Consider the following 12062-nt stretch of genomic DNA (forward strand, 5'->3'; position numbering starts at 1 on the left):
CTTCCTTCCTTCCTTCCTTCCTTCCTTCAACCTTCCTTCCTTCCTTCCTTCCTTCCTTCCTTCCTTCCTTCCTTCCTTCCTTCCTTCCTTCCTGTCTTCCTTCTTTCATTTCTTTCCTTCTCTCTCTCTCTCTCTCTCTCCAGGTTCTCTGGCTTCTTCTCTTTATCCCAACATGCTATGCTTTCTCCCATTAAAGGGCCCCTGGAAATACTTGCTTCTCTACCTGAAGTCCTCTCCTCTCCTCTTTGTGGCCATATTAATTCCTCATTCTTCAGTTCTCAGTTCAAGGATCACTGTCTCAGGAAGTCCTTTCCTAACCCCAGAGTCTAGACCAAGTTTCCTTCTGAAACAAGATTCTCTATTTTTCTTAAAAATTATGTTAATTTATCACACTTACTCATCTAATTATTTGCTTATCTGTGTCCTACAGCAGACTATACTCTCCAGAAAGCAAAGATTCTGCTTGCTTTTGCTTCCTCTGGTACCACATACCTGGTAGTGTCTGGCATATAGATACTGTGTTCAACATAAATTTGTTGAATGCAATAAACTAATTTGCAAGGTGATTATTGTCTGGTTACAGCCTCATGTATTTCCAGAAAATTTGAACATAATTAAAACAACTTTAATCCAAATGATCATCTGATTCTACTGATCGGTAGAATTTTTGACACGTTTTCAGGTCAATACAAGAGATAGTTGAAGACTGATGGGCATACTCAGTGTATTTGGCTGGTTACCAAACACGCATCCACATGTCAAATGGAACTTATCAGCTTCATTCATGGTGACAGCTGAAAAGAGCATATTAGATTGGGTCCTAAGAACCATAGTAAGCTTGCCTTTGTTACAATTAAAATTGTGGAAAATAGAATAAACAATTTTAGAAATACCAATCCTGGAATCTCAATTACTTATGGTGTCATGTCAAATGATAAGGCTTTAAAGCATTTGTCTGATGTCTTTGAGCAAGTTATGGCTAGGCTAATTTTCTAGCACATCTAAAATATTAAAGATATGGCATTATCTATGATTAGCTCAAGTGAAACAATCAAGAAAAATTTTCATAACTTACTCAAGCCACACAATCAACAAATGGAAAGCAGAGACTAAAAGAAATTTTCAGCCTGGTTCTGTGTGCTTTTTATAATATACTGGTGCCTTTTTTTTTTTTTTTGAGGGGAAGTAAGCTTGTTCTTTTTCATAATCATTCTATGATCGATTTTTCAACTTGAAGAACATTGTACCTCAATTCCAAATCCCAAACTCTACCAAGTGTCTAGTTTAGAATAGTGCAATATTATAAGTAGTCTATAATTTACTGTCGCTCAGGTCACATCTTTCTGTGTTTAAATCGACATGATCACTAAATTTTAATAAAGCTTAAAAAAAACACCCCCTGAAACAGATTTCAATATCAGTGAGACTGTGGAGAGTCCAATTGACAGGTAAAAGCATATTTTGAAGAAGATTAGACAAGTATGGGGATGTTCTGTTCCCTTCTTATTTCTCGGCTACAAATTAGTGAAGCAACTCTCAGAAGAGGTTCTCTCATGTACTCCCATCCTGGTTTCCATGAGGGGTTGGAGGTTGTAGATGCTTGTGTTCGTTCCTTATTGCTACTCAGACCAGCTCCTTACAAAATAGTCAACCAGGAAGCTTTGTCTCAGAGGCCTCTCAGCTTTGCTCAGAGCTCGCCTGCTATCTCCTTGTAATGTCTCTCACAATCCAGATACGGCTCAGACTTGCTCTCCTGAGTTTCCTTCTCTCCCTCTTTCTCTGAATCCTGCCCCCTCTCTCCTAGCTAGCAACTTGGAGAGCAATCCCTCAGACCTTCGTAAGGACTTAGAGGAGTAAATGCACAGTGGTGAAGGCCCAGGAAGGATGATAGAGGATAACGATTATATTCCAAGGCAGAAAGAAGAGGCCGCCCCCTCTGCAGACACAACATGCTTCGTCTACCATCTTTGTAAAGAGAAACATAAAGAAAAGGGGCAACAAAGTGAAGTGAATGAAGAGAATGAAGAAAAAGATCTTGTTCATACTATAACAATACTGGCAAAAGCTTCGCCTAGAAATACAAATTAGCATTTTCTGTCTGACTTTAAAAAGAAATGTCATTATAAAGTACTCCAAAACCACATTAATCATGGTTAACTTGTCATTCTCTTCCTAGAAGCAAATTTCAGCCCATTAATTGTGTTTTAAGTGCATTGGAAAGAACATTAGATTCAGAAACAGGAGCTCCATGTTCTCCTGTGACTAAAATTCTTTTACTTCTGGCAAATTACTTATTTTCTGGGCCTTAGAGGCTTATTTATAAATTGGGATGGTTAGACTGTTTGGTCTCTAAGATCTTTCTTTTTTTTTTTTTTTTTTTAAATCAAGATGGTATGATTCCATGCTTTTACTGTTTTTTTGTCCCCTTTCCTCAGTTCTTCTTTATTGTAAGCAGAAATTTTGACTTGCCAGAATAATGACAATTTTTTTTATCACGTTCATACTTTCCATTTCTAACCACAGATTTATCAATTAATATGCATAGTAAACGTCATGGAATAAATACAACAAGAGCCATAAAAAAAATTGACTCACTCTGCCACCCAAAGGACAAGCCTATTGCTGGGGAATGGCAGACCCAGAGTAAATGGAGTGTGTAGTAATTTCACCTTTTAATTCTGATACTCACATTACTTAGTTCCATTAAACAAATTAATTTAATATTCCTAGAGTTTTCGTTTCCTCATGGTAACTTAGGGATAATCGTGCTTTCTATGCAGAGTCACTGTGTAGATTAAGTATGGCCAAATGTAAGGAAAAATAAATTATCATGTCCAGACACTTTTTGCAAAATATTTTAAGATTACCAACTGAAAAACAGTAAAAGCTTTACTATTAACAAACTGACCATTTGGTTGGTTGGCTGCTCCTTTTATCAGCACCCTGTGTGACTTCTCCCACGTAGCTAGCTCTCTTTTTATCTTCCTCCAGATTCAGCTGAAACATCTGTTTCAGGGTTGATTGACTAGAACTCAGAGTACATTTATCAGCCTTTTGTGGCTTATTCATATTCTTCATTTCATGCCGCCTTACTCCTCCAATTTGACAAAAATGAAAAATCACTGTCTTGGGAAAAGGGCCACCCCCTGTCCACCTTTCCTGAACCCACACATCTCATACCACATTCTCCATAATATTTCTGTTACCCATCATAGAACAGCTGTTCCTTCTATTCCCTGACTCCTAAAATTCTGCCTAGCTCTTTCTTACAGTCTGTATGTTGGTGTGTGAGAAGCTTTCAGTGAGTTTTTTCTCTTTTCTCCACTTGTTTTGGTAGACCAGAGGTAGTGAAGTCTGAGTTATTTATTAAGTTTGTTTAGATCTTGATAAAGTGCTATAGCTGAAGATCCATGCTCTCAAACACTCACAATGCCAGGAAGTATTAGTACAATTTTCCTTTTATAGTCTGAAATATTTGCAAGCCCTATGAAAACAGAGACTGTAGCTAACACTCACGTATCTCCTACCGGGTCTAACAATCCCAGACCTTACACACTGTTGGGACTCAAAAAATAGTAGACTGAGGAGATTAATTTATCATAAGTTCATTGCTGCACTCAGTTTATAGAGTAGATGATAAACATTATAGATTTTCTATGACTAAAAAAGCTCTCTTACAACTCTAATTTTCTTCAAAATTCAAGCTTCCCTGGGTCTCTGTATAGCTAACACAAGGCTGCTTAAAAGCCCCAGAGTCACCTGTGACCAGGAGCTAGGCATGGACCAACAAATATTAGGAGCTGAGGTCGTATTGCTATTTCTAATAGTTTGGATATCTATCATGCCTTTCTTCAGAAAATTGGAATGAATGTGATAAGATCTCTCTAGTCTACCCATTTAAACTCTGCAGATTGCTTTCTCCCACAATCATACCTTCCGGCACAGCTTGATCTCCGTGTGCCTGTACCAGTAGCACCCCATGCATCATCAGACAGAGGCTGGGTATGAACTTCAAACCTGTGCCAGAAACTCCCCACAGCCAATTTTGTCTTCTCACAAAGAGAAAGTTAAGGGCGGTGATATTGGCACTCAGGTATTCCTTAACTTAGAATGCACCATCTTGGTCCAGGCTTGAAATTAACCCTACTACCTCAGGCTGAAATAAAATTTACACCCTGAGTACTCACTCCGTCAGGCACTTGCTCATTAATTTTTAACAATGTGTGGTAGTTATAACTCTTGACTCTCCCAAAACTTAGCTATACCAGTTGGCCCTTGGTATCTGCAGAGGATTGCTTCAGGGACCTCCTGCGGCTACCAAAATCTGTGGGTACTCAAGTGTCCCCACTGTGCCCTATTGGAATCCTGACTCACGGAGTCAGTGAGCATACTAAAAGTTTTCATGCCATCAAGTTTTGAAGTGAGTAGTTAGGCATCATAGCAACTGGAACGATAAATGAATCACTCAAAGATTATGCTGAGTGAAACATACTGGGCACAAAAAAATACATATTGTATGATTCCCTTTACTTGAAACTAGAAAACACAAACTTAATGTACAGCGATAGAAGGCAGATCAATGATTGCCGGGGACCTGGTGCAGGGGGCGGAAGTGGGCTGACTGGAGAAGAGCATAAAAATCTGGTAATGAAAATGTTCTGTATTTTGATTGTGGTAGTGGTGACATTTGTCAAAATGCACTGAACTGTACTACCCCTAAAGTAAGTGAATTTTATTGTATGCAAATTATACCTCGATTTATTTGTATGTTAAAAATAGGGACAAACGTAGAGGGAACTAGGAACTAGAGAAGGGTGCTATTGATACGCCGAAAGGATGACTAGATGTCTGCAAATATTTGTCCACCAGCGGACATCAAATCTTAAGGATAAATTGGGGAGGGACAGAGACGGGCCTTGGGCTGCTTACAAGGTTTCAACACAAAATGCTGCCTGCCTAATACTGTCAATGATCAGGGAACATGACCTGTTATCTGCTCCTGTCCTCCCACAAGTTTTCAGGCTCTAGCATCATCTCTCTTCTGTAGGAAAGGCCAGCTAGTGACTATTTCTGACAGCAGGTGTCACAATGGCCTCGTGAAAGAGAAGGATTCTACAGTTTTCTTAACACAGAAGAGAAGGACACTAATTCTTTTTAAATTGGGCTTTAAAATACGTTCAGTTAGTATCGTTAACACATTGTTAGAATTGGTATGACAATGAGTACATGTCCTCTATTGACCAGGATTATGCAGGTTACAGCCTTGATTGTATAACAGTTATCGAGGGGGTAAAGGGAATACCAGCTCATCAAGTAAGTCCGTGTGTGTGTGTGTGTGTGTGTGTGTGTGTGGCATCCATATATAATACCACAAGCAGTATCCCAACTTCATTACTGTTAAAGATGGAAGGATGTTACTTTTAACATCAAAGAAATATGGTAACTAACCACACCCCTCTCCACTGTTTCCCAGTTTCCCAGACGTCTGCCCAGTTTAGCTTCCTTCCCACGGAGTTTAACTCTGGAGGGGGCGCAACTGAGTAACAATGCCCCTGGCTGGGGGATACCCCAAGAACACAATGGAGCATTCTGAGAACAGCAGGGCCTGGGATGGTGAAGGATGGTGGTGGGTGCTGGGTGTTTGCAGATAGACACCAGGGGAGGTTGTACCCTTCTTTCTATCTGTATTTTTGGGGGTAATTAGGAGGGAAATAAAGAATTCTCTCTGCTGTCTGTCATAGGAGCCTGAAGCCAGGGCCTGCTGTCCTGATAATTGGCCCACAGTAGGAGCTCAATAAATACAGGGAACGTGACCAGCTACCTACCAATCCCTGGATAATGACCATCTCCACGTTGGCAACAGACTGTGAGAAACGGCCTCTCCCAGTGGTCACCAGAAGCTTTTATCTTCCTGTGCTTACATTCATAGAGAGGCCTGCGCTACTTAATATTGTTTGAATGTGTTTTCCTCTTTTTTATATTAAAAGAAAAGTAAATGAGTCCTTAGCGTTTCATATATCTTTGCACTCAGTTCTGGGCCCTTCATTTTGGACTATCATATCCTTTTTTTGGTGGATATGCCTTTGTAAGTTAGGAGGTCTACAGGCACCGTGTCAAAAAAGATGTCCTCTGGTAGCTGGGCTATGAAAAGTGTCCTGGCATATTCCAGACATGAGTGCATCTTCCTCACATTTATAATTTCTTCTATACTTCTACTTATTCCACAAGGAAATAAATATTGCCCTAAACAAACAATAAGAAAATAAAGCCTTTAAATTATCCATTATCAATGGACATGGATTTTCTCCCTGCTGGAGAGAGCCCCCTCCAGGGTAAAAGCTGGAAGATGCTTTCTCTAAATTGAATTACTGCCCTAACGCTGTCGTCTAAACAAAGTATAGGTGATGCCACTACCTTGGGTGGGTGGGGGGTGGGAGGGAGAAAAGAGAGTGGGGGTCATATCAGCCTTGTTCTGGGTGAAAGGTGTGTGACAGAGAATCATCACATAGCAGGATTAGGGAAGAACAAGACACCAGGATATGGAACAAGACACACATGCCAGGTCCAGATTGAATAAAGCTCAGAGTGCACTGAACTGGCTGCACAAACTGATTTAGGAACAGCCACTGGCATCTAAATGATGCGACATGTTAATGGAAAGCATTGGGATTTGCAGTCCTGTAGAAAATGTACAAGAAAAAGCAGTATCAAAATTAGGAAGGGAAAGCTACTAGAAATAATACATTTGTTTAGCAAGTCGTAGATTAGATACACAGATCAATACAACAGAATACAGAGCCCAGAAAATTGACTCTTATGTCTATAGGTATTGATTTTTTTTTCTTTTTTTACTACAAATACAAACTTAACAAAAAGTGCTGTTGGAACAGTTGGCTATATGTATGGAAAAAGTCAACACTGGACCTGAGCTAATACCACACGTGAAGATTAACTTGAAATGTATCATAGACCTAACTGTGAAAGTTAAATAATAAAAATCCTGGAAGAAAACATAAGAGAAAATCTTCACAACCAAGGAGGGGGAACAAAGATTTGTTGATACAGAGCAAACAACAAACCTAAAAGAAAAAAATCATAAATTAGACTTCATTAACATTGAAAACTTCTAACCTTAGAAAGATAACACTAAGACAATGAAAAGGCAAGTTCCAGCCTGGAAGAAGATACTTACTTGAATATATAGTTGACGCTTAAACAACGCAGCTTTGAATAGCACCAGTCCACTGGTATGCAGAGTTTTTTCAATAAATATAGTCGGCTGTCTGTATTTTGGGTCTTCGCATTCACAGTTTCAACCAACCGCAGATCAAAAATAGTACAGCATCCTCAGCTGGGAATCCACACGTGCCTAGGGCTGACTGTATGCATTGCTCTAAGCCAGTTTTATATAAGTGACTTGAGCATCTGAGGATTATGATATCTGCGGGGGGTGTGGAAACAATCCCCTGTGGATACCAAGGGACAACTGTAGTTAAGTTTTTGGGGTAGTCAGAAGTTATATGTGGATTTTTGATTGTGTGGGGGTTAGTACTCCTACCCCACATTGTTCAAGGGTCAACTGTGTGTATGTACGCGTGCGTGTATACAGAGGGTGCCAAAACACTGTATACACATTTTACGATAACATCTCTTAAAATGTGTATACCTTTTTGGGCACCCCCGGTATATATACATGTATAACGGGTACCAAAAAAAAAGTATACAAGTGGACACTTTGTTCAACATTGCTCAAGCAGCAGTTCACCATAATCAGAAGTATCTGGACGCTGATGGTAACCACTTTGAGCATCTCCTGTAATTGCAGAAGTCAAACGTGACTTGTATTCATCTTTTGTTATTGGTACATATTGAGTATTACAATTTTAATAGTTTTTTTTTTTTCATTCTTAAAATGTGTGTACATTTTTTTGGCACCTGCTGTTTTGTGTGTGTGTGTGTGTGTGTGTGTGTGTGACATCAGCAGTGCCCAGAGGAGACTGTTCCACTGGTTCATGCCGCTCTGCCCTCCATCTTCCTTCAAAGACTGCTCTCAGGTAAAAACTGGACACATCTGAAATGATTAAGGAAGAGTGACCTTGCAAATTCCAAGCCCCAACTTTAGTTCCCAATCAAAGGTAGAACCAAGACATTTGGGTAATGTCGGAGGTCAACTACTTCTTCACCCAACAGTTAACAAGAGAGCAGTTAATTCTACTGAGCGGAATGGATAAAGCTTGGCCAAAGATGCAGTTTTCAGATCAAGAGGATCAACTTTGTTAAGATGATTTGAAGGAAATGCAAGTTGGGCTGGTAGTAGAGGCTGCAAGAATTTGGTTCAGGGACAGGTCCTAAGTAATCTCTCTGGAACTGGGTTTCTTCTCTCTGTCATGGTCACATGCCACTTAACCAACACACCCCGAGGCCTATGCAAAGGCATTCTCTAAGCGTTCTATTTAGCACAGAGGACTTAAAAGGATTTAGACACGGGCTCTGCTGCTGTTCCCATTATGGCCACTAGAGGACACCCAAAGACTTATATTTTGACCCCACACGCAAAAAAGATCCCTGCCTGAGCCCCTCTGCAAACTTCCACACTTCAGACTAAAGTCTATCCACCCTTATCCTGGAGTCCTCTTATCTGTTCAACAACAGCTCATGGTCGCGGCCTCTCTGACACGGAAGAAAAGTGGAGTAGATTGAGATGCAAAGACAGAGAAAGGCAAGAAGTCCTTGTTCCAGGAGGCCCTCCAGCTCAGCCAGATCTTGAGGGACCCTTCCCATCCTGCTCTGTGGCACTAAGGCCCGCTGGGCTGAGCAAATCTGTATTATGTTCCCTGTCATTGGCTAAGTCAGCTCCCGGTCACAAGCATTCCTGTGAGGGAGTCTCCTGCAGGGAAGTAAGCCGCTTTCCTGCAAACTTAGGTGGGAGGGGGCTAGCAGATGGTTCCCGATGGGATTTTGGGGGATGCACAAGGATCAGAAATTGAGGGAAAAGGTTAATAGTCAATACAGTGGAATCTCCTGTGTGGATATAAAGAGAAGGAGTAAGGGAACTGGACAAGGTCTGTAAAGATGCCCCAGTCTTTTGGGCTGGAGTTTGTGGAGAAAGCAGATGGCTAAACCTTAAAATATATTTATATCTGTCCTTTACACTGCTGTTTATTTCTTGTTATTATTAAGTATACAGTACAGTTTTGGGGAAAAGCACTTTCCTTAGCTCCGCTAAGGAAACCCCACGAAAGAAGATTGATTTTTCATTATGTAAGACCTGTTTACCATAGGAGGAATTGGCGTAACCCTAGGAGAAATTGGTGTGGTGGGTCAGCAGAAGGAAAGTGAGTGAGCCCAGTCCAGGGGACAGGGGTACAGTCAGGGGCTGTTTTCAGAATATGTGAAGAATTATGGATTTTTCCTCTATGGAGTCTATTTACTACTAGTAAGTCATCTCTATAAAGCTGATTTAACTGTGTAGTTCTAAGTTGATTCAATAGTACCGACCTTTAAACCTTGATTTTATCTCCCAGCATACCTCCCTTAAAACACAGCGTTTGCTCCATCCTGTTCCATGGTTTCTTCTGTTATCTCCACAGCGGGGAAAGTCCTCTCCAAACTGCCCCTTCATAGTCTCTCATGTGGTTTTGACTCTTAATCTCAGTCCTGGGAAACAATCTTCTAAACCACATTTTCCTTTTCAAATACGGGCTCCTTAAACATTCACACTATTTCAGTCTCCCTTTAAATGGTCACAGTCCTATTTCTCACTTTTCCCAAATATACACTTGACAACTTCCCTCACAAAGGCCTGTTCTCCTGTCACTGACTTTGTTTCCTTCTTGACCGAGGCGTTCACTTGGAATCAGCAAATTCTCTTCAACTGTCCCCCTCTTTGTACGTCAGAGTCTCTTCATTCATCACCATCCATAGAAAACCATTTTGACCCATAAAATCTTCGAAATGATGCCACCTCCTTTCCCCTGGCCCCACGTGGCTCGTGTGTTCTTCTCGTGTCTGGTTGAACTCTGATCACATTCACATCCTTGCTCATTCCAACGTTCTAGGAGAGCTCGCCCCCCAAATTTTCTTTTGTTTGGGTCTATCCATGTTTGAATGGAATTCTCTGAGAACACGTGTGTGCACAACATTTCCCTTAAATACAGTGATGTCTGAGGCTTGGTGAGGTCAGTCTTCTAGTCTAGTTATTAAATGTACAGATTCTTTTTTCAGTCTCTTTCTAAACCAAGAAAGCAACTACACTTTAAAAAGTTATATGACGTTAAGAGCAGGTCAGATCCATTTTCTCCTGGTCAGTGGTTAATGATATGAAACCTTCCAAAGAATCCCGGCAATCAGCTTAAATGCAACCACAACAAGTACCTGGGTGCCTTTTAACATTGAGGAAGCTGCTGGGGTCTCAGTCGCATTGCTTCTACTGCTCATTTTACACTTTCCTACTTCAGGGAATAAGATGATTGGACGAAACATTTGCAGTTACCTACTTCTCTTCCCTGATCTCTAAAAAACTGCAAAGGCTTCCAAGCTGCTGGGTATACCCAGCGCCCTTTCATATCTATTTTTTTGTTCACTTCTTTGTCGATAAAAAGGTATAATTAGTCACCATCTTCTGCACAGAAATATCTTAACAGGTGTCATTTTATCTTTTTTAATTTATACAAAAACTGAAAAGATGACTTGATGTGACAACTATTTAAATACGGTGACAATTTTCTTATATGATGATTTTTAACTATTATTTTACTTCCTGATTAGTTTCAAAAATACACAAAGGGTAAATATAATTTCCAAGTTCTAGAACGTCAGTGTCCTGCACTGGAAAGAGAGTGTCATATCTGGGGTAAGCCACAGTTACCCACTGATGTGCTGGGTGACATTGTTTAAATCTTTCTGAATGTCAATGCGATCATCTGCCAAATGGAACAATTACTCAAATGGAATGAATATAATGAAAATTAAATAAGATGACATGTGGCACAGACCTAGTAGTGTCTGGGAGCTATTAGATTACATGTCCTTCCTCGTTTAATAGTTTAATAGATCCTAAATGCAATCCATCACTCATAGAACCCTAAAATATGCCGTATTGCAGTCTCACTCAAGGCCATGGTGAAAGCTGGGTCCTAAAGACAAGAGACAGAGGAAAGACAACGTCACCCCTCTTTTCTTCCTGCCTGCCTACTTGAGCTAAAAGATCTCATCCCATCACCTGCCTTTGGATTGAATGGCAGCATCAGCTGTGCTGGTCTCCAGTGGGCAGATAGCAGATTGTTTGACTTCTCTGTCTTCATAAGTCATGTGAGCTAATTTCTCATAATAAATCAATCTGTCTCATATATATATATATATATATATATATATATATATATATGCACATACACATATATATATATAAATATATAGGGTGCCAAAAAAATGTATACACATTTTAAGAAAAGAAAAACTTGTTAAAATTACACTGATGGTAACCACTTTGAGCACTTCTTGTAACTGCAGAAGTCAAACATGACTTGCTTTCATCTTTTGTTATTGGTATAGAGTATTACAACTTTAATACAGCTTTTTTCCTTTCTTAAAATGTGTATACATTTTTTTGACACCCTCTGTATATATTTTTATTTCTCTATATAAATCTGATATAGGTTTTAACATAATTTAATTATAAATGTATGCAAGTTGGTTTTAAATAATGTTTCACAACCAGCTCATAATATTCCTGAAACTGTAACAGTTGGCACTCATGAGCCAGTACTAGCTGTTTCCAACACACTGGCTATAATCCTTGCAGCTCAGGCAGTTTTATTATAAGAAGCCTCTACCAGAGCATGAAGTATGTGTGTGTGTGTGTGTGTGTGTGTGTGTGTGTGTGTGTGTGTGTGTGTGTGTAGGAGGGAATATGCCTAAAGAAACCTTTTCTCCTTGGAGTAATTGGCTAGAAGTTTGTATCAGACCAGTGGACATCAGAGATTCTGACAAGCCATGCCCTGGGCGGTAGCATGGCTATCAGCGACATCTAACAATGCAGCTTCAATTGTCACACTGGTAGTGCC

General features: G+C 40.1%; 1 protein-coding gene across 1 annotated transcript in view; it reads right to left on the bottom strand.

Moving 5' to 3' along the window:
* Positions 1-3985, bottom strand: part of ADAM7 (ADAM metallopeptidase domain 7) — a 52994-nt gene extending 49009 nt beyond the window's left edge. The window contains exon 1 of the mRNA XM_033135431.1: positions 3934-3985. Coding sequence (XP_032991322.1) covers positions 3934-3985 — 52 coding nt within the window. The remainder of the gene's footprint in view (positions 1-3933) is intronic.
* Between the last annotated feature and the right edge of the window lie 8077 nt (positions 3986-12062).

Source organism: Rhinolophus ferrumequinum, chromosome 18 (genome assembly GCF_004115265.2).
Source record: "Rhinolophus ferrumequinum isolate MPI-CBG mRhiFer1 chromosome 18, mRhiFer1_v1.p, whole genome shotgun sequence".
Lineage (NCBI taxonomy): Eukaryota > Metazoa > Chordata > Mammalia > Chiroptera > Rhinolophidae > Rhinolophus > Rhinolophus ferrumequinum.